General features: G+C 42.7%; 1 protein-coding gene across 4 annotated transcripts in view; it reads left to right on the top strand.

The window, feature by feature from the left end:
* Positions 1–6,015: 6,015 nt before the first annotated feature.
* Camta (Calmodulin-binding transcription activator) overlaps positions 6,016–23,744 on the top strand; it is a 44,046-nt gene continuing 26,317 nt past the window's right edge. For 3 of the 4 annotated variants that reach the window (XM_012371647.2, XM_012371626.2, XM_012371640.2), the window contains exons 1-2: positions 6,016–6,443; positions 7,755–8,043. In XM_012371647.2, the coding sequence (XP_012227070.1) occupies positions 6,207–6,443; positions 7,755–8,043 (526 nt within the window). In that variant the 5' untranslated portion in view covers positions 6,016–6,206. Of the gene's footprint in view, positions 6,444–7,754; positions 8,044–19,570; positions 20,334–20,483; positions 21,666–23,744 lie in introns of those variants that run through there. The other variant, XM_067348671.1, reaches the window with a different exon arrangement.

Genomic DNA, 23,744 nt, shown 5'->3' with positions numbered 1-23,744 from the left:
CTGTTCTCATTCGAAGCACGGATCTTGTGAGTATTCCTTTTTTTTTCCTCTCGTCGTTTTTTTCTCATTGGAAGCCCGACGGCTGGCGTCGCGACGCTGCGCCGCGCGTTTTGACTTCGTCGGCGGCGCGGCTTTCTGCGCGCTTCAAATACTTGAGAATATTTCTACGATAATTAGAAGAGATTATCCCGATAAGATATAGAAGCAGGCGTGGATGTACAGAGTAAGGAGGTACGGGCGTTTGTATCGCCGCGACGTCGACGTCGTCGTCGTGGCCCGCGTAGTGGTTCTCGCGAATGCGAGCAGTTTTATGGGTGCTGTTATTTTTAGTGCATACCGTAAACCCACGGCTTCTTGCCGCCATCCGTCCAAGGGAGGCAATCTCGCGTTTTACTCGCGCGCGTTTGCACGTGCGACGAGATCGTCCGGATCGTCGCGGGTGGATCATCGGGAATAACGATCGCGGTAAATATTGTAACAGCCCCCTCACCACCGACGACGGTATACTTTTGGCGGGAATGCCGACGGGATCTTCGAGTGCAAAGTTTGTTTTACAGCGCGATGGAATCACACGATTTTAATCAATCCGACGGAGCAATTAAACTTCATTAATTACGCACTTATCGCGACCTATTTTCAACTTTTGTTCCTCGGAATATAACCGTTTTTATAAGTATATTTAATAAATTTTTGTTTCATGATTATTTCATGAAAATTCCGCGCTTGTTCCTTTAGTATCATGTACAGTTCGCCATTGCATTCGCGCAGAAGATACGTTATTTCGCGAATTTTTACGTGATTGCGATGAGTTTTCGTCTCTCAAAGGCGAATATGTGTGTGCTGATCTTTTTTTGAAAAATAATTTCTGGAAAAACCGGAGTCACGTCTGAGCTTTGAAGAGTTTTGCACGTAAACTCGGTACCTTATCGCCAGTGTAATTTCGGTGAATTTACTTTCGAGGGAGACAGATATAGAATCTGACCCTTATGTAAATTGTCGCCTTTTTATTGCTTCAGGAGCGCATATTTACTGGGAAATTGAATAAAATTTAAACTGTAAGCGTTCGACCGTTAGAATTTCCCACAAAATAAAATTTCTTTTTGAAAGATATTTGAAAGCAATTTTTTTGAAATTGTATATTAGAAGAGGAAAATGCACTCTCGCTGTAAAAGCCATTACTTAGTCGTCATTATCTTTAGACCTCGAAAAAGTTCTTTCTTTCTGCTAACTTCCTGTATTAAAGTTTGACAATTTGGCAAAACTTAATTCCTTTAATCCAAGAAGTAACGCAAAACCCCTTCGTAACGCAAATGTCACCGACTTTAACGGAGACGCGACATAATCTTCGCCAAGAGTAACCACACTGTAGACACGTCCCACAAGGGCTGGAAAACCCTTGTGAAGGATAATATTTTCAGAACACAAGGTTAATCCCTTGTTCTTAATGCCATGACTTATTGAAGCGAGCGCTCTTTTCTTGGGTCTTTACGCTACGCAAATCTCTCGGATCGATCTGGAGAATGCATGGAAATGAGAAATTTATGTAAGAATGAATCTTTCTTAACAGCTCTTTGCTTGAATTTAATGCGCGCGCGTTTATTAACCCTTTTCAAAGAAAATTATAGAGGTATCGACGATACAATTTAACGCCGTACTAACGCATACCGTGTTTCGACAAACTCGGTTCGTTATCTTGACTAGCTCATCGTAATCAGCTGTTATCAAGAGTGACATGCCGCGAGTTTCCTGCCGCCTGGGATTCTGACTGCTCGTATTCGAAAACGATAGTAACTACCTGCATAACTAGAACCATGCTCGAGAATATCACTTTAGAGTGCATACAGACTCCTAACTAACTGTTTGTAAACTGACGTTCACTCTCGAATACTCACTCAACTGACTGGAACATGTTAAGAGTGATGCTCAGCTCTTGATTACATTAATTGTTCAATGCTCAGCTATTTTGCAACGAAACGATATCTTTCACTGATTTTTATAATGAGCCTTGCGTTTCTATGAATAAGATTAAGCCTTCCAATAGTGGAGTTGTTATAAAATAATTAAAAACTGCAAATGTGTGTGCGTAAGTGTAAACTGTAAAATAGTTAAGAAAGTTATCAAAAAAATTTCAAATATTTTACAAACATTGATATTTTGATATTAGAAAATTATATATTATTTTGACGTAATATTTTCTCAAGGTGACATTATCTTCGATTTCGATCACTCTACTTCTCGTGTATAAATAATATAAAATATCTTGAAAGATTAAAGATTAAAAAAGAGTTTACTGTGAGCTTTATGAAAATCCTTGTGGAAAGAAATTGCTATATTAAATAATATTTCGGAAAATTCGTTTCAAAATTCTCTAGTCGATCTTTTCGATAATTTTTTTCTTTAACATTTTGCTCGTACGCGTCCTTTAATGTCGTGTTCGATAAATGTCAAGTTGCAACGATCCCTGAAGCGGTTTTGCTTTTGGAAGACGGAACATATGGACGCCTGAAGATCGATCGATCTAAACGCGTGTACGTGGCTACCTACTTACTGTTTCCTGGTTAACTATATCAGCACGAAACCGATATGCGTGACACGCTAAGTCTAAAGAATTCTATGTTTGTTCTGAAAAAAAAGCGCAAGAGAAAACATACGTCACATTTATTATTACTTTTATTCATATATTATTATCGACGTGTTGAATTTTATTCAGTGGTCAGTGTTCTCTTTCATTCGCGTCCTCCTTGGTACGTTAGATGTTATTTTTATAAAGAAACTCATCCGATGAGAAAATCCTGTATTATTTCTACAGTGCTTTTGTGGTCTAAATGAGTATAATCAAGCTTGTTTGTTTTCCTCGTGTAATGCACGCGCGATATTTTCTGACACAAAATTCCTTTTAATAATTTCTGTACATTGTTTTCTAATAGAATATTTCAATCAACTTTCTCGTTAATTTAACTTGGAAAGCATGATTTATGAATCACAAATCCTGAGATTATATGTGACGTACAGCACGAAGGATTACTATGACAAGAGTAATCCACAATGTGTATTAACATGTACATTTAATTTTGTTCATACGAGAAAATTCCACAAAAGAACATTTTATTTGTATTTTATTTTTTTACTTCGTGGCGACACATTTTCTGATGTAACAGCAATTTAGACCACCTAAATAAAGCACACGTTTCACATTTAATGAATATAAAAAGGCCGCGTAAATATCATTTAACATTTGCATGGGAAAAAAAAAATGTTTTTTTGTCGTGTTTTCATCGAGATTATTCGGATAAATAAAATTGCAATACACGAAATTAAAAATATTGTGTAAATTGAAATTTGCATTTTTATCAATTAAATTCAGGCACGGGAGCCACGCTTTACGCTCCACGCTGTTTAAAAGCGTCCGTAAACGCTAAATGACTCAATTTTTCGCGAAACTTTCCTTGAGGATATTTTTGCTGCGCTTTGTGTGTCTTCGAGCCATACGTTAAATCCGTAAATCTTCAGCACGCCTCGCGATTATTATGCAAATGCCCGCGCGATCTGAGATCGGCGGTGTAGCCTCGTTCGCGAGCGAAACTTCAGATCGACCGATTAAACTACGGGATCTAATCCTACGATAATCGGGACGAGTACATAAGTCTAGACGGTAAAAGTTGTGTGCACAACGCTATAGAATAGTAGTAGGCAGGCACCCTCCCGCGTGTGAATGCACCGACGACGCGACGGTTCTATTATTACTGCCGCACGTGCCGTTGTACCGGCAGATATCCGCTACGCGCGCGCTCGATACGGCTCCATACATGAATGGCCGCGATATTTACTCGCCTTTAACATTCACCCTGTATATTTAATACCCATTGGAAACACGCCAAGCGAATGACATTAATTCTTACTAAAATACACGGTGTGCATTTATCATCTGTAGTGACGAGACGCGCGTCACTGCGGAACGCCTGATAGATTATATCAGTGCCGCGGCGCCGCAGTTTCTATTTTCGAAAAAATTCAAAACAAAAGTAAATAAAGTTTAATTCGCCTTTTTTTCGCCAGCATGCTTTTTGTTGTCGGCAGTTTTTGTTATTTCAGCGGCAATTTTTATTCCGTCTGCTCCAGATCAGGCGGAATAAAAATTGCTCGTTATTAAATATGCGGCGATCCGTAATTTCTGTGATACAAATTTACGAACAGAGCGTTGAAGATGCGAGGATCTTTTTATCTTTGTTACTTTTTTTTTGGCCACACGATGTATATTGTCGGAGAGTAGTCTCTTTTTTTTTTTTTTGTAAATTGCTAGAATCGTTACACGCGGAAATTGGCAACGATGCAGAATCAAGCTTCTGTTTGCTGTGCGAATCTATGGCAGCCAAGAAGTGCATTTATGACAGCGTATGCCAACTTAAGTAGTTCCGTAGAATCTAGCGAAATGAACAATTTTTCTGCGCCGTTTTACGTGAAAACTCATGTGCAGTCACTCATATGAAAATAAACTTCCGGAAATTTGCCAGATGCTTGTCTTCGACGAGCCTCCACTTCGCGATAGACAAATTGATCGAAAACCGTTCTGTCTCCGGAGATTAGTCGAATAAAATGCAAATTACAGCTCGTATCTTGAATATGTAGAATCGAAATACTCGTCTCTTTCCCGTCTGAGATCACTGTCGTAATAATGTTTGGAGCAATTTCAAATGCCAGGATGTTTATTTCTCATTTCGTACGACCAACGAGACAAAAGCAATCGTGATAAATAGTATCGCAAAAACGCACATCGCGTTTAAACGTTCTTAATTTAATGATGCTAACTATTTCATCAATATTTCGAGCAATTGTCATTAACACGTGTAAGTTATATTTTCCGCGTTTATATTTCCCTATAGAATAATTGATATTTTCCATATTTTTTACACATTTTAACAACCTTATTTGATTACAAGATATTAAATTTCTTATTCTATTAAAGTTATTATTATCTAAACGTTACGAATAAAATCATGAATGTTAATAATGTGTCTTTTCTAAATTCACGCTGTTCTAGTTTATAAAATAAGGCTTATTAAAAAATATTGTATTTCTTGCGGTTATCAGTTTCACTTCTATCTCTGCGAAGAGTATCGTAGAATATCAGGACACGAGCACAAATGGCTCTGAACAAAATCCATCCAATTTTAACCCGCTATCCCTTCGAGATCTCCTGCTGCTACGAGCTCGGAGATCTCGAAAACAAATCCCTTCGCTCGAGCGAACCGAGAAAACAAGAAAATCGCACAAGACTTTAAACTAGGATGACCAGATCTTTAAGTTGCAACAAATCGAGGCCAACATGAGACATCAATTTTGCGCAGTCATAAATATATCGTTATTCCGTATCCGGAAACTTGTTCCGGAAAGAAATAAAGATTATCGCAGCAAATTGAAAAATATTCTTTTGAATGCGAAATTATACGCATTAATAATTTAATTGAATTAAAATTTATTTTCCTTTACGTGACTTGCTAACGCGAATTAAAAAGCGCTTTGCGTCAAAGTCCGCCTTATGCAGTGGTGTAGCTTAGAATTAAATTTTGCTGCGCAAATTTGATCGATTTACCATTACAAGTATGAACGCTCGCTGAAAAAGCAGAGCACATTAGAGTATTGAATGCGCGACGGGCCAGAAAAGCCGACAGCTTCTGGACCCGACCTTACTTTAAAGCGCGCATACGCCCGCTACTTTGTCCCCGAGGTATGTGCCGCGAGAGAGTCACCCGTTTGGAAGAGAGAGAGAGAGTCGTCGGGCCGCTCATAAAACTCGGCGTGTCGGCAGAAATAATCCCATCGATTCGCCTTCCGGAAGAAGCCACGCCGGTACGTTCAAGCTCGCACGATTACGAGCGAAAGCGGGCGTGTAGATCCATTCCAAAGTGGCAGGCGGGTGTTTAGGGGGAGGAGAGGAATAAGGGGACGGGCGGTAGGATCATCCTTTAAAACGACAGCTTTAATATCAGTCTGGATGTGTTTGTGAGCGCAGGAGGAGCGGGCGGCAGCGGTCGGGTGGAAGCTTTGAAAAGCCGGAGAACGTGTCGTGCTGGAGAACGACGCGCTTAACGTCGTCGTCGTCGTCGCCGCCGCCGCCGTCGTTGTCGTCGACGAGGAGACGAGGAGTGAGTGCGCTCTCTCGCATTCGGCGTGGGCAGGCCAGTGCGCGAGCAGCGGACGACGCAAGGATGAGGCAGGTGGTCGTGCTGGAGCCGGCGGGCAGCGTGCTGGTGATCAGACAGACCTCCCTGAGCGGCGGCGGCGTCGCCGCCACCGGAAATGTCAACTCCAATCCGACGGGCGCCGGCGACACCCACGCCTTGGTCAATCACCATGCCGTCTCCACGATCGCCTCGAACGATCACAATCAGAACAGGATCGTCGTGGTGCGCTCGTCCACCACGTCCACCTGCATGACCAGCTCGGTGAGAACGGCGCGCGACCTTTACACATGTGCAACCGGCGAACCGCGAGTCGTAGATTGCCAGGGGTGATTTAGCTTTGCTCGGGGGTCTCTTTGTTCATGTTTACTTTACGAGTCTGTTATAACACGGATTCCAAGTTGCGCGCTAACTAAACCGGCAACTGAATCCATTATGTTGGCATTTCGCTTTTGCGAGTTAACAGTTTCGGGATAATAAATCGCGGCGCGGAATTATAAAGATTAATTTTAACCCGCGGCAGAATTCACCATCTAAAGTTTCGATTGTCCCAGAAATTCTGTTTTACTATCGATCATCGCCGTAACAAACATTCGACCGTCTTATTCGGCGGAGGGATTATTTAAAAAGAGACTATAGATATTTATAATTGTGCCACAAATGTCTACAACCACGCTATTTCCGAAGTGCATTGTGAATATTCAATACTGCAAACTGGTTAATTAATTCTCATTCGCGAGCTGCTGTCTGGTAAATTGCTCGATACTACCTCGATTTAACTATCAGGCTAAACGTGGAGGAAGTCATATTAGGAAAGTTCCTGCTAAAAACGTGTTGGCGGTATAAAAGGTCAAATGATCGCTGAATACGAGGCTGAAGGTGCGAGGGAAAGGTGTGCGAGGCGGGCGTCTTCTTTTCTCTTTCAGTGTAGGACAGATACGCGAAGGATCCAGTTAGTCTCGCAACAAAGTACTCACAGAATAAAAGACTTGCCTTTCCAGTCGGCGTAGCGCGAGAAAAAGAAATACCGCCGCCTATATAGCTTTACAATACGAAACGAGACAACTTCAATTATAGCTGGGAATGGGTGGCAGGTGGTACCACCGAGCCTCGCCTCGTTCCAACGTAAAGGGTTAAAGAGGATAGATCGCTCCTCGTCGCGAAGGACGCTCCGACGCAATTTGATGTCGCATTTTGATGCAACTTCCACGATATTTGCATGCTTTTAAGAACGTTGCGTTACTTTTTAACGTCACAAAGTCGCAAAAAAATAGAGATGGATTAATAATCATGCTTGTTTAAAATTCTGACGCTACTTTAATCCACTTCAGCATAGTTTTGAATATCTTTTTATCAACATTAAGCAGGCATTGGAAGCAATATTTTCCATTTTCAAGTTTTCAGCTTCGAATTTTTGCGGTTTTTGGTGTAAATCTAAATTTATTTTAACGGAAAAAGCACCGCGCGCTTATATATTTTCCGTAAAATCTCCGTTTTTACGACCGACAAAATAACTAAAATAGCCCACTGGTGCGACGCCGCGCGCTTTACGATCGCTTTTGTGCACCGTTTTAGGCCGACAATCACGCATCGACCAACGGTAATAGCAACATCAATGTTAACGCGAACATCAATGGAAACCCCGGCGGCATCAGCTGCAAAACGTCGCCGAAGGTCGGGGTTGGCGGCGGCGGCTGTAAGCCGAACGAGAGAAACGATCATCTGCGGAACGAGCACAAAAGCCAGGACGCCAGCAGCAACGAGACGAACCCCGTCTCTGGATGTCGTCCAAGGACGAGCAAGGAAGCCGCTCACGAGAACGTCGCCTCCGACAGGAAGCTCGATGGCGCGGATCCCATCTCCGGTGAGTACTTCCGCCATTACTCACCTGTGCTCTATGACAGCCCGAGCGATCGCCTCGTAAATTATTTACGCATGCATCTGTCTGGGAGGGATTCAGATATATGATACGTCTTGCACCCTTCTTATGACTAATAAAGCTAGATTAGAATATTGGAACAGCAGATATCGGTAAACCTGGAAAAACACAGTAAAAAAATGGATGCGTGGATATCGAGGCGAAAAAAATATTACGGTTGAAAAGAGTTGAGATCGACTGAAATGAATAAAATTTATATACAGTGGTTAGAAAAAAATATGCAATAATGGAATATATTTTATTTAATGAAGAATTGATGAATATAAAATTATTTGAAAAAAAACGTCAGGGAATGACCTCGCAATTCAAAGCGAATAGAAATGATGCAATTTTACATAATGAAAGTATGAGCTTTATTGCATAGCAGCATCAGCGTCGCGGTCGGAGTTTTCGCGACCGTTGTGTCGTTAAGAAAAGTTTTCAGGCTCGCCTGTCTAAGGCGCAGCTTTAAGTAGTTCTCGAAAATTATGGCGCTCTTGCACGAAGAGCCAAACGGGTGGGGAAACGGACAAAGAATTAGTCCCGCGCGTTGAGACTCGAAGAAAATCGCAATGAAGTTTAAAACAAACACCAGCGTTTTAAAGCGTGCCGTTACGCCGCCGCCACGAGAACGGGTGGCACCGTGACGGAGAGAAGCCTGACCAAAGTTTCCACTCATCACGATGGAAACGGAAACTGCACACAAACTGCACTCGAGTTTCGCACGGGAATGACTTCGAGGCCCGTAAACCACGCGATTAGCAGCGAGCGACCCGTATGAAGGAACGATAAACTATCGGCCCTACAACTTTTATAGTTTGTAAAGCTTCCCGTGTAAATTGGCCAAGAAGCAATAGGTGCTCCTTACGGCTATTAACGTGCGGATAATTAAACGAGATAAGGATAAGGGGGTGGCAATAAAGAAAATTTGTATTAAATTGGCTTCGAGAAGAGATTTGACGATAATGCATTCGAGAAATTAGAAGTTTAGCCGCTATAAACGTATGCGCGAATTGGACATTTCAATTTTTTTTCCTCAGATACTTTTAAGATTAAAAATTTCAAGATTTTTTTCCATACAGTTTGTTCTTTTTAATCAAATTACAGAATTGTATTAAAATCAAATTTTGTGATTTTTACATCTTCGAATCTCGACATTTTCTCGATATAAATGCTTGAATTTTTTAATTGAAAAATATTCAAGTTCTCAAGCTTTTTTGGAGCTTTCAGATTTTTCAGTCATCAATATTATTAAATCTTTAATTTTTAGCCATTTCAAATATGGAGAATTGATTATATATATATATATATATATATATATATATATATATATATATATATAATGTCTGATATAGAATTCGTATGTGCAATATTAGTGCCGTGACATAACATTGTTATAACTTCATTTTTTGACGTAACTGAATCGCCGCACTTTTTATACCTTGCTAAATTGTTTCGTGCAGTTGCAAATGAATTTAGCTGTCACTGTATGTCGGAAAAGGGTGGTCCATGTACAGATGTTACACGTTGATCTCCGATAATACGCAATGTCGATACGATATTTTTTGCACGGCATGCCGCGTCGCGCAACGATAGCTGAGGAATAAAAACAAAATGTAGTTGAAAACCGAATGCAGGAAGCAAATATCCACAATTCACCAAGCGGGATTACTCCTTTTCCATCTAGACAGACTGTAAAAACTGAATCGATCGATGTGCGCCGAGGGCTAGCACTCGACGAAGAAAATCCCCCGTTTTTTTTCATCTTTTAATCGCGCAACGTATCGTCGTACCCATTTTTTCGAAAATCGCCATCTTCACCGAAGCGGAAATTATCGATCTGAATTACGATGGCCTGGATTCTCATATGCATTAATAAAAGCGCGTATTTTCCATTTACAAGTTTTTTTTCAAGTCTTCGAATTGCACGGAGAAAAATTACGCAGCGATTCGCGCATTCTGTTTTGTTATAACTTTATTATTAATTTTAATCCAACTTTTGTTTGTAAATTACATATTACAATGGAACTTCTGCCGCTTTTTCCACGGTGTGCGCAGGAAAACTATCACGTACAAACTTTGCGACGTTACGTCAGGATTTCCGTTACGGATGCCGCTGCACCTTTCCTGGGCACGAATTTGCCCGCGTACGATTTCGTCACGTTTCCCGCTTTTATGTTCCAAAGGTTTTGCCTGGCTTTATATCCCCTCTCATCCCATATTCCATCGCGAAAAGAGGTTTCGGCTCATTTCCAGAATTGACTCTGTGCACCGCGCGAAGATGCGCATGTATTCCGCCGACTCACACGCGACATATGCATAGCCGCCGGGCGGCTACAGAGCACAGTCGGCTTCTCTATTCTGCGAGCAACATTTTCCATAAAGAGCACTCGTGCATGAATCCGATTCCGAATATAAATAGAAGGAACGGGCTGCCGCAAAGCGAGAAAGAGAGATAGAAACCCGCGGAAAGTAGTTATCGTTTGACGTGCGGGAAGTACAAGACGCGGATGCTAACACGCGCAAATTTCGAGTTGACAGTTTTTACGAGCGCCAAGTTCTAACGACGTGACGAAACTCGACGACAACTCGCGCAAGCAGTTAGTCATGTCTGTACCAGGAAAAAAAGAAAAAGAAAATCCGAACGTTCTTATTGCGACTTGGCGTTCAACGTAACGTTAATACGAAGTTTAATCGAAATTTTAATCGAAAATGTAGGCAAACGTTTCGTCCCGACATCTGACACGTTTTGATGTTGTAAAAATATTTATTCGATTAAAATCCGATCGTCATGTGAAATTCGAGGTGTATTTTCGAGAAGACGGTACCATTCTTATTTTTTTTTATCAAATTTAGATCTAAAAATGAGCATATAAGTTATTGCAGCGGTAAATATAATTGGAGCTATTTACTTGAATACTTAATAGCCTCGTCTCCCTGAAGATCAATATGCGAAGTGGCAAATTATTTTCTGATGTACCTAATATTCTCTTAAAAGTTTGATAAATGTAGCTAGATGGCGAAAACATTTTCTGTATCGTGACCGGCTTTTGTGACGCACAAGACCTTCTCTATCGTGCTCCTTATTTATTGTCGACCTTGTTATTTATTGTTAGTGCTACATAGGCCGGGAAAGTTTCTCTTAGGATCTACGGTTTTCCGATCGCGTGCAAACCTTAACCCTCCATAGTTCACGACGCGTTTTCTTCTGGAGCAGATCCTTTAATGTTTATCACTGGTTGACGATCAAAGACCTCGGAGAAAAGTTGGCAGCTAATAAGATTTGAAATGAATATTATATGAGAAGATATTCTTCGCTTGTAAATAATAATTCTTTGTTTACGAGTAGAGAGCTTTATTTATGAATAATAATCATTCTGTTGTCGCAACAATTATAAAGTAATACGTTATGCAAGAATAACATTCAAAAATTCTCATTAATATTTAATGTTAGAATTATAATTTTATTTCATAAAAATGAAAACATTTGTAGAGAAAGTAATAAATTCATCGTTTGCATAGAACTTCTCTCTCGCACAATACAATCATTCTCTCTTTTATGTGTTTTATACTAATGTATAAATTTGCTCTTTGTCAAAATAATTTACTATTTTTAACACTATAATAGATTAAATATTATAAAAAATTTACATGATTATTAACGCATTCCTCATTTGTTGATATTGCAAATCGTGAATTTCTGAGAATAAAATATATTTTCATCTTTTCACTGGCATTTAATTTGAATACTTCTTTTATCAAGTTAGATACAATGGGTACAATAGAAAATCACACCGAATGCACAATCCAATATAGTACATGGTATAAGAACGAACTCCGAAGCACTTCCCTTCCTTATCGACGAGAAATTCACCCCCGGAATCACTCGCTCGTCGCCCGTTCCGGGAGAGACATCGACGTCGTAACGCTCCATTCGTGCTTCCGAAGAAGTGCACCCCGGCGAGATAGTACCCCCGGCGACACGGGGTAATTCGTAGTTCCGGCAATATCCGCCAGAGCGGCGATCGTGCGGCCTCCACCACCCCCCCCGTTCTCTCTCTCTTCATCGCCCACCTCCTTCCCCTCCCCCCCTTCCCCCCACGCCCTTTTGCCCACGAGGCCCCGGCACCGACGGGCACCCGCTGGCCTATCCCGTCCTATCCTGACCTATCCGATTGCCTATCCGGCAACTAGACCAGATATCGACCCCCTCGAAGGAGCGGGCCCTTCCCCGCGGAAACGCTCGCCTTCCCCTTTAATCCCGGCGCCCTTAATCGTTTCCCCGCTCCGCCTCCCCCCGCGCCTCGTCTCGCCGGTGACTTTATTTCAGCGCTCTCGCATTCAGGAATAAGACTCGATGACATAGCTCGTGACAGTCTCCGTCACGGCCTGGCAGGAAGTGTACCGAACTCATTCGACGAATCCGGGCTCGAGTTCCTTCGGACCTGGCAATCTTATTGATTGTCTTAGCTCTCATGCCGTGACGCTTCCTCTCTCTCTCTCTCTCTCTTTCTCTTGCTCTCTCTCTCTCTCTCTCTCTCTCTCTCTCTCTCTCTCTTCTTCTCTCTTGTTCCCTTTCTCTCTTTCTTTCTCTGCTTTCGGCTCTCTCTTCCTCGCTGCTTTCCACCCTCTAACCGCCCTCCTGCATCTCCTGCGGCCCATCCCACCTCTCCCACAGTTCTCTCTCGTAAATCGACTTTCTCTTTCTATCTACCTGTGTCTCTCTTTCTCTCTCCTTCTCTTTTACTATCACACCCGCCACCACATTGACGGCGAGTTATCGCCGACGACTAACGACCAGCGACTTACGTGTCCAGCTTCGTTCCCGTCGCACGAAAAAAAAAAACCGGAGTGAAGAACTACCTACGTGACGCGGTGGGGGGGGGGGAGGACCGATGGATAGGGGGGAGGGTAAAGACAGACGACGAAGGTGCGAAGAAGAAGCGGCGAGCGGAAGGATGAACAGTACGCGTCGACATTCTATTTAAAACTGCGCGGGGTGGTAGTTAGCTTAGCTAGCTGACTCGTAATTTACGAGTTTTTACCAAAAAGTTGGACACCTCGGGGATGGCTCCGCACTTTGACACGTGACCCACTTTTATTGAGTTACGTAATTGATCGCCCCGCGTCTGCCTCGTGTTAGCGCGACCTCCCGTCTCGTCCCCACGCAAGCCCTTCTTCTTTCTCTTCTTCCGCGGCGTTTCCGCGATCCCCTTTTTATCAAAACCCTGAGAAGGGCACATAAAAGTGTCCTGGTTGCCCGTGATCGGTTGATGGGTAACATGTGAATGGCACTGTTTCGAATGATGAAAGAAAATAGATATTGAGGATATTGAGTGTGTATCTCTTTGTTTCACCATCGTGAAATAAATATTCTATAGAATAGCTGTATGAAAAGCAATCTATTTTTAACGATTGTTGGCTATCATTGACGGTTCATTAGTTACGTCCGCATTATAGTTGCAAAAGTGAGCAATAGTTTCAGCAATTCTTATTCTGTGATTATGGAAACCATTAAGATGATTATTGGATAGTTATATAAATAAATTTATTTGAAAAGTAAAAAGGAAAATATATAAATATATAGCTATAAAATAATATAAAATCCTAAATATTTTGAACTCAATTTGCTTAAAATTGCTGTTTATTTAATTATTTTATCTTTGCGCAAAACAAAGATCGACAGACGTTGGTGATCAAGAAATGTACATTGCTAATTAATAATCTAATCTATACAATAACGGAATATTCAAAAATAAAAAGAAAAATTTATATATGTGTAGCTATAAAGAAATATAAAATTCAAAGTTTGGAATTTATTTTATTCAAAACTGCTATTTTTGCGTAAAACACAGATTAATGAACGTCTGTGGTCAATAAATAATTGGGAATGATGGAAAATGAGCCAATTATAATGATAGATCCTTATGTGAGGATGAGGGAATTATCAAAATCTCAGCCATACGATAGCGCAAACGCGTCCGCTCTACTATCTGTTCCTGGTCCATTAACGGCGTTATCGTTATCAGCGGTAGACGATGCTAGAATCCGGAACGCATTGTCCGCGTTAAGCCGGGAGTGTCGTTTCGAGAATTTAGTGACATGCGATCGCAGACCTAGTTGCTTGTTCCCGCGCATTACTAATTCACGTGGCTCGGCGATTAAACTCGTTTTTCGTGTACGATATTTCGAATCATTTTGCTGGCTATTTTTAGAGTCGATTTAAATGCGAAAAGCATGTCGGAAAATAATAAGGAGTACGAATAAATTACCGACAAAAACGGAGCCGGCCCTTAATTGTTATGCGTAATTTTATCCTACTTTTTCGCCTGGTGATAATTAATCAGACCCTCGATAAAAGATTGCGTGTACGCTTTTGTTAACCCTTTATGTCCGCATGTAGCGAAATCACTGTAACCCTTTGCCCTACGATGCTATCGTCGAGTGCGATTTGTTAACGTATTCGTGACACTCTAATTTATTTCAAACTTATTCACGTGTCACATTTGAATAAGCTTTCACCGCGTTATCGCCGCTGACAAACGAGAATTGATTTATTAGCGATCTAATGGGAAAAACGATTGTAATATTTAAAGAATAAAAGGCATGAAGGTGCCGACACACTAAAATATTTATTCATTTCGCTCGCTTGTGTTTGCACGTTAATTACGCAAATTTCCCGAGGAAGCTATGAAATTCCACGCGAAGAACGCCAGTCGCGGCGTTCTTGTTGCGCCGCGCGCTCGCAGTTTTGCAACAAGAAAAATTGGCGCGCGTATGAATATGTATGCCTCCTAAACTATTTCGGTTACTTGAAGGCTATTTAGAGGCACGGTATGCAAGGTGACGTGGAACAGTCGAGAACAGCGGATCAGTTTGTAGAGCGCGTTTAACCGTAAGGGGAGATTGCAGATCGTTAGGTCGGCAAGCCTGTTTGCTGATATAAATGACGAGGCTAATTGTTGCGATTATATCTTAGCGTACACTATTAATCTATTCGCACGTTATTAATTTGTTTGCACTCTAGCACTCAGTGTATAAACAGTGTGATAAGTCGCGGCCGTTTTTCAATGCTGCAGACTGTCTACAAGAGATGCAGTTAAAGTCTTAAAGAAATATATATTTACTTGCTTATATTATTTATTAAAAATAACGTGGATAATAGCATATAAAATTGCTGAAATATGGCATTAGAGACAGGCGGTTGAACAACGGATGTTTAATCTTATCACACAATAAAATAAAATTCAGATTGTTGACAAATTTATTTCGTGCATTTGCGGCACGGCTGTGCAATAACGTTGCACGTCACGTTTTCGATGTGAAGTATCGTCACGCGAGAACGAGAGATTTCGGTGGTAACGCGATATTTTTTACTCCGTATATCGAATGACAAATTATATTACTTAAATGTTTGACATGTAGGTTACACGTGGCGCAACCACCCTTTTCATTGAAAATATTTCTACAATTTGGACAATTTGAATGAAATGGTTATTGCGCGAATGTTCCGTGATGAAATTAGCAGCTGCGCTTTCCAAAGCAGTAAAATGCTCTGGAAATTCGGAAAATATGGATCATGTTTTGTAAGATAAAATTGTTAATTCATACACACAGAATTTATATGCGCGAGAGGAAGGTGTATTCTCCGTAACTAATTCACATAACGTGATACGATTTTTATAGAAATCCTTTTTGTCACGCTGCTTAAATTATGACAGATGATAGAGAATTATTGCTTCACGCATGCATACCCCGTCGCTTTACTTCGGCGGGCTGTTGTTTTTGCCGTAGAGAACGTCAGTCGCCGGTTGCCGGTTCGCGAAACCCGCGGCGTTTTTGTATCGCGGCTGTCATAAATCAGCGCGAAACAAAATGGGCTATATATAACGCTCCGTTTCGACGGCCGAGCCCGGGTCGCATCATGGAGCCGCGACGAGGCGCGGGTGAACTCGGCACGGGCCCAAAAATTAGTTGGCGGATCGACTCCAAGGAACGCAATTGTAATCATTTCTGACCATATGTCGGCTGCAGCTAGAAATCATCCTGCGCACGTGCGCTCTACTTCTGTCTGCGCGATTTGCGAACGGTAGAAATGTGTGCAATCGTGAATGATGTATGTAGCTTAATGCGTATTTACTTTGTCAATAGTCGAACCGTCAGTAGCTGTGTACGCGAAATTTCACGGTGCGCGACGTAGCATGAAAATCTCCGCGAGAGAGCTTACATTTCAAGATAAACACAACGCATTAATGGAGATGCTTGTATTGCCGTTTCGAGGAATTTAGCACAATGATGGAAATGTACGCTGATAACATCATGCATTCATAATAAATTCGATTCCGTGAAATCACTGGGTTATCGGGAAATTGCGAGGATTCTGTAACGTGAATGAATAACGTTAATAAAGCGAAGTTGCGTTAAACGCGATGCCGCGTCATGTCGAAGGTGCATAATAGCGATTGGATTTGAATGGAGAATCGCGACCCTCCATCCACAATGTGATGCATACGGAAGCAAATAAATTGAGGCTTCACACCGAGGGTCGAAAGGCCGGCGGAGTACGAGCTTGTTTCGTTTCGCCAACATGGAGATTCGCTCAATTATCAGGCCGAGGATAAATTACGAGCTTAACGCGACCGAAGCCGCGTGCGATCGAAAACTATTCGGGATCAAGGATGGATTTGTGCTTGGGTTAATTGAAATTTAAGCTTCAAGCCTCTCAACTGTCGCGCAAAGTAATTTCTGGAAGTTATATAAGCGGTATAGCAGTTAAAGTCATAAAAGTAAAATTTGATGGAAATCAAATTTCAAATCAAACGTTCGAATGCCTTAATTTTTGCACGTAATTGAAATATGATACGATATGCATAGAGGACAGATATTATATAATAATTGAACAATTTCGAAAATAATTCCAATTAAATCTTTTATTTTGAGTATATTATTGTCACCCTTAACATTTCCCGCCTGATTATATTCGCGCCGTGGATCTTTGGAAAATTATTCGGTTGGGGAAGAATAACTGTTCCGGTTCCGCACGTTGCATCAATGTCGCGGACGTGCACCCGCGTACACGTGCACACGTGCCCTCGCTAATTTAACGAAGGCTCTAAAGCTACGTGCTCGCCGTATAGGCGCGCTTAAATCCGTATAAATACCTGGTCTCATGAATCTATCCATTAATCAGATTGGCGATAGGGGCCTCGACGTCTGAGTGATTTCCACCCTCCCGCCGTCCCTTCTCCCGCGGGGGGGGGGGGGTTTTCTCTCTTCTTTCGCGAGTCTCTCCGGAGGACTGCCTCCGGCACGGCTGGCTCCAGAGGTCACTAGAAGGTGGCAGCACTTCCATTAAAATTCGACACGAACCTTCTGCGAGAATCCGATGTGTGCTGTGTCATGCCCCGCTTATAGGTACATATGTACGCATACATATGTACGTGTACATGCGCCTATGTGCCGCCCCTCCCCCTCGGTCGCGCTGCAAACGTACGATCCTCGTGGCACGAGCGAGTGCAGGATCCACATGTGTGTAGGTGCGAAGTCGGGGAGAACTTGGCCTGCGTTTCGTGGATTGTGAGAGGAATATCGTTTAGACGCCCCGTCCCGCCCCTTTCCGCGGAGGCGAGGGATCGAGGAGACATGTGCGGAAGTGCCGGAGCCAATTCCGATCGCCCGTTGTGGCTCCTGCTGCTTACGATGACGTTTTTAACGTCCGCTAACGAATCCTCGTAATTGCACGGATTTACTTCCCTTCCACTCCCTCGTATCTCTCAACGACTCCGCGGACTTTTCGAGATCCACTTCATTAACGCCTCCGCGAAGAGCGACGATAAAAACGGCTCGGTTCGCCTATCATTTATAACGCTTCGGAACTTTTTTTGAAGTTTCGGAATTAAATATTTTTACAACCGCGAGTTTAAATTAAAATTTTTGTTTAAAGTTTATTTAAAATTAATTGGACGGATTTTACGTGTTATATGGCACATTTCGCCGTTTCATTTATAATCCAGAGGGTGAGATTGGTCGTTTTTCTGTTGATATAAATCCTGAAAATAGTATCTTCCGATTGTTCGTGCTAGCTCGGTAGGTTTAAGCTATCTTTGCGGTGAAATGCCGAAGTCGGTCGTTTCAGTGCGCGCATTTACGGCCGCAATCCGAATAATGCATAATCTTGTAAATTACTTTCATGGATGCGGGAATGCGCGTGTATCGCCACATCGAGCGGCACCGAAGAATCGTGCAGTTTTCTTTAACGCCGTCAGCAGCAACAAAGATAAAGTTTATCTCCGCCGGCGAACTATTCACGCAACCGCAAGAGATTGTTACATGAAGTAGTTTATGATTCCCGCCGATTTGCACGCTAACAATGCTCTTCATATACTTTATCATGAATCTTATCTATAAAACCGTATAAACTTTATACTATAAAATTAACTGAGCGGCGTTATAACGTTTCAACATTTGCCTACGTAATTCGGTTCTCTTGTTCCGTGCGTTGCAATTTTGAGTGCTGCAAATTAACGGCGTAGTATTAATTTAGATGCGCAAAAACTGTTCTTTTTAATAAATCAGGGATTCAAATTAATGCTATATTTACGAGATTTTATATTTAACGTTTACTTATCACGATCGACGATCTCATTTTTTAACGTGTCCTACTTTGAGCCATGCAAGTTGTTATTTTGTCATTCCCTCGTCGAAATCTAGGCGTATCGCGTTCAAGGTTACGCCCGGCATGCAAATTCGCGATTACTTCGCGCAACTCTCGTCCATCTTTTCCGCGAAATCGTCGTGAATTTATCGGCTTCGACGACAGAGGTGTCAGACACACGAGTGTCGATTTGTCGACGGTGAGAATTATCCGGCGCGAATGCCGGGGCGAATCCGCGGGGGGCTGGATAACCGACAATTATCTCGCCGGGTTGGCGCAGAGCGACACTCTGTTTCTCCGTATGCAAGTCTCGAGATTAATTTGCATCCTCAGTAATCCTTAATTTACAACGCCAACGAGTTCTCCGGGGGTAGGTAGTCAGCCAGCAAGTCAGCCAGCCAGCCAGCCAGCCAGCCAGCCAGACAGCCAGCCAGCCAGCCAGCGAGCTAGTCAGTTAGGTAGGTAGGTAGGTAGATAGGTAGGTAGGTAGGTAGGTAGGTAGGTTGGTAGGTAGGTAGGTAGGTAGGTAGGTTGGTAGGTAGGTAACGAACAGCACCATCGGTAGCTTTGCACAGGAATTGGCACGATGGTGCACTCACACCGCCAAGCGTAAAAGTGGTAAGTAGAGGTAGGTGCGCGATGAGGAAGTCGCGAGGACGAGAGAGAGAGAGAGAGAGGGCGAGCGGGGTGGCGGCGAGTGAAAGGAGGCGGAGGATGGCGGATGGACGGCGAACGAGGGGTTAGCGAGGGTGAGATTCGGCAGACATTCGGAGAGAGGGATGGGAGAGGCGGGAGTAGGGGCTGTGGTTGGGGCCGCGGATAGTCGGACCTCACCGTGAGGGAGAAGGAGGAACGATCGCCCTCGCGGGGTGGTGGCGGTGGCGCTCCGCGCGGGCACTGGTAGAGGGGCTTTGGAGGACTCCGGGGCAGTGTGTGTGTGTGTGTGTGTGTAGAGGGGGGGCCTCGCATGCGGCGAGGGCGGAAGAAGCGGGGCGACGGAGAGACGGAGGTCGAGAGTCGCGGGCTGCCTCACTCTGCGGCTCCCGCCGCTCGGGAGCAGACACGCGGGGCCAAAAGACTAATTTGAACTATTTTATTAACAAAAACAAAAACATTACATATTTGTAAATAACACTACTAACAACTGTAAACACGAAACAGCAACAACACATTTCTCCTAAGGACTCTCTTCAAATCTTACCTTACACCCGTAAGACAACCGTCTGCAAAAAGAAAGAAGGGAAAGGAAGGAAGACAGGAAGTGAAAGAACGCACGCGGCCGGGGAGAGAAAGAAAGAGAGAGAGGGAAAACGTGTGTGTGTGTGAGAGAGAGAGAGAGAGAGAGAAAGCGAGAGAGAGAGAGAGAAAGGGCGAAGGAGAGACAGCTGGACGTACGACGAGCTATTTCCGGTTTTTTCAAAGGCAAACGTGCAATACACACGCACACACAAGCAGTAAACACAGCAAACAAGAAACAAGCTACAAAAGAGTCAAAACGATAGAAAATCTATTTTCTGAAGTTATTCCTCGGTCTCGGACGTGTGCGCGGCGCGGCGGAAGTGAAGAGGACGCGGGACGAGAGGTATAAAACGCGAGAGGGTGAGATCGAGAGGCGGGATCGCGTAAAAGAGCGCGCCGTCGGCTGCTACGGGACGGGATAATCGCATTTTAAGTTCTCTCTGTACTGTGTGACCCTTACATTATTTTGTCCCTCCGATGGGGACGGGTTCAGTGTTGTAACTTAGGATATAAGAAGACTAAAAAGAGCTCCGGAGCGCACAACAAAAAGGGAAGAGCAAGGGAGAGACCGGAACAGAGAAGAAGGCGAAACTTGGAAAAAACGGAGAAGGGTGACTGTGAACGGAAAACGCGGCCACACATCGAGCCGAACGTTCGTGACGAAGACGTAGCGAGAGAGGACTTGGGATCGAAAGACGAGTCAACGTGAAGGGAGGAGAAAGAAGCGTTCAACGAAGAGAGAGAGAGAGAGAGAGAGAGAGAGAGAGAGAGAGAGAGAGAGAGAGAGAGAGAGAGAGAGAGAGAGAGAGAGAGAGAGAGAGAGAGAGAGAGAGAGAGAGAGGGAGAGACGGCTCCGCAAGTCGTGTAGAGAAAACAATGGAGCTCCAATTTTTTATACTAGCGGAAGAATCTAACAAAAAAGCGTGAGAGGTAGCGAGAGCGAAAGAGCGAAAGAGAGCGAGAAAGAGAGTCAAGGAGAGTAGTAACGAAGAAGGGGGCGCGCGGAGGATCGATCCTGTCCGTGTTTCCGCGTGCACCTCCACGTGTGTCCTTCGGCGACGACGAAACTGCGAGAAGCTCAATCGCGAACCCTTCGAGATACCCTCGCTCGAAACTGGCCAGGCGGGACAACCCGGGAGAATTCAGGAGGCCCAAGCGGAATCGTGACACTGTCGTGACACTGTCGATCGATATCCGGTCTCAAATAACATAATCCCGACTCGCGTGCAAGCTCCTCCGGGGGATATGTCCCGCCGCTCCAGAGGGAGTCGTCGTCATCCGGGAGCACAACCCTCACAACGCCGAGGACAACGCCAATCCGAGTGCCGTCCCTGCGTCCTGGACCCCGCGGCCGGCGAGCTGTCCTGACGAAAAGAGTCCGACTCATCCCGATCGAAGCAGCACGATCATCGCCAGTTAGCCGCCGTGTCGGCCACGCGATCGTCTTGCGAGCACGCGGCCCCGCCGAGAAAAAGGGTCCGCTCGGGGATGCCCGCCAGGGCCCAGCTTCGCTCCCGTCTCACCTACGTTCAAGGACGATGACGTCCGGCCACGACGATCGGTAAGATCCAAGCAGCGCGAGCACGCGCCAGCATCACGGAGATGGCGGGCTACAATCATTCGAATCCACAGCGTGTCGTCTACCACGCGACCTACCCGACGCCCCTCGCTCCAAGTGAGTTTATCTGTTATTTATGCGCCCGAGTAGAAAACTCAACGATTCGACGCGGCGAGTCATATGTGGACTCGTCTTCCGATAAGATCCTCTGCAATTTATTTCGCATATCGCCGCTGATTGCGAACACCACGAGAGAGTTGTACGAGAGTATTTGGCAATTTTTTTAATTGCTTATTATTTTACATTGCAAGGAAAGCTAACTTTATTTACAGGCTTTTGTGAGAAATTTTTATTTCTCTTTATCTTCGTTTTTTTTTTTGACGTAATTATATTAGTAAACTTTGTTTCTACAGTGATAACATTTTGTTAGCAATGTTTAAAATGTTTTATTTTGTTTTATCAAATTTATTTAAAAAAATTGCTGTTTCAAACATTTGTGTTGCAAAATTGAATTTTGTAGACAATAAACTGTCTTTTGTTATAAATTAAAAATTATTTAGTATATTGTATTAATAGACTATTTACTCTACGTTTTATTAAATAAGATTATGAAAACTGAAACTAAAATGTAAGATATTTCTCTCTTGCGCTTACTATAATAATACACTTCAGATAACACATACACACACACGCACGCAATATTAAGAAGTTTGAGGAAAATAGACGTCACTTTGCTATTATGAAATCTAGGAGACCACGGCGACTGCACTTAAGCATTATACTTATGATTGAAAGTTTAGTTAATGGCGCCTAGTTTCGGTGAGTTTCTCGAATTAATGAATATTACATACAGTATAAAGCGACTGAGAGCTAAGCGTCGTTAGATGAATATTTGATTCTCTTGTATAATTCTTGTTAACTCTGGACATAAATTTCTGGCAATTCGTTAAACATAAAGGTCATTCTTATAATTTACGACATTTGTGATAAAGATTAGACAGGAGCAAATGGTGAAGCAAATAATATATATATATATTTATGCGAATATAATATATTTACAGCCAGATTCTTAATTGTGCGGATAAATTTTAACGAATTCTCATGCAGAAAAATGCATTTGATTAATGAACTTATTCATGCAGGCAATTAAAGCATAACAAGGTTATTGTAAGCTATATAACCGTAAAAACTTTCTGATCACGATCTCTCCGTGACTTAAGTTTACGTAACACAATTTTTGACGTTACAGAAAAATACGATAAGCTATATTTGCCCTCAATTCCGTCGTTATTTCTTGCCAACGCGCTACTCTAGTGGGTTTTTCTGTTTTCGAAACTTTCCGCGAAGGCACTTCCGGAAAAACTGTAACAAAGATTGTATCAAAAATTCTGTCAAACGCGGATGAACTTTATCTCCATGGCAACCTTACGGTTGTATCTTTCCGCTTTTACGTAGACAATGGATTGCATCAAGAGTGCAGAAAGCGTCTTATTATAAAACGGATAGATTTATGACGTCGCATTTATGCCATAAAAGACGACACTTTGAAAACGCACCATGCATAATATTGCCGATATATCACACAGGACTAGCGAGTGAGCACAGATGTCCTGTGCGTAATACCAATAACATCGAGAGGAAACGCAAACTGCGAAACGGAAACATTTTGTCAAGCAAATAGCAGCTCGCTTGATATCCCGCTACAGAAATACCCCCACTCTTCGATCTCGGATTCCAATAATTCAAGAATACAATGCACATGCTCCTATCTCACGATATTTGTCGGATGACACATATTATTCTCCTTTGTTAAAAGTGTAATAAATTTTCTATTATGTCTTTTCACACACGATAAAGACACAAATCTTTGCTAAGTGCTATTCATATTATGAATGATAACGCAAATATCGCAATTGAACGTTGTTCGATTGTTTTTTCTCGGATTTTTCAACGAGTTTTTACATTTTTCCTGGTAGAATAAAATTTTGTACATTACTTGTGTTACATGCAAGTTTGAGGAGAAAATATTCAGACTAACTGTGCACTTTTTAATACTGTTATCTACATGGTCTTATTTATTATCATACAATTTTGTTATTACTTTCCTTATATATCCGGATAATCTTTTTGGGTCTTATTTAAAAAAGTAATTATGCAAATAGCGTGCGCCAAAGTTCCCGGCAAAGAATCTTTAGA

This window comes from Linepithema humile, chromosome 1 (assembly GCF_040581485.1).
Source record: "Linepithema humile isolate Giens D197 chromosome 1, Lhum_UNIL_v1.0, whole genome shotgun sequence".
Classification (NCBI taxonomy): domain Eukaryota; kingdom Metazoa; phylum Arthropoda; class Insecta; order Hymenoptera; family Formicidae; genus Linepithema; species Linepithema humile.
This window is presented reverse-complemented; position numbering and strand designations above follow the sequence as displayed.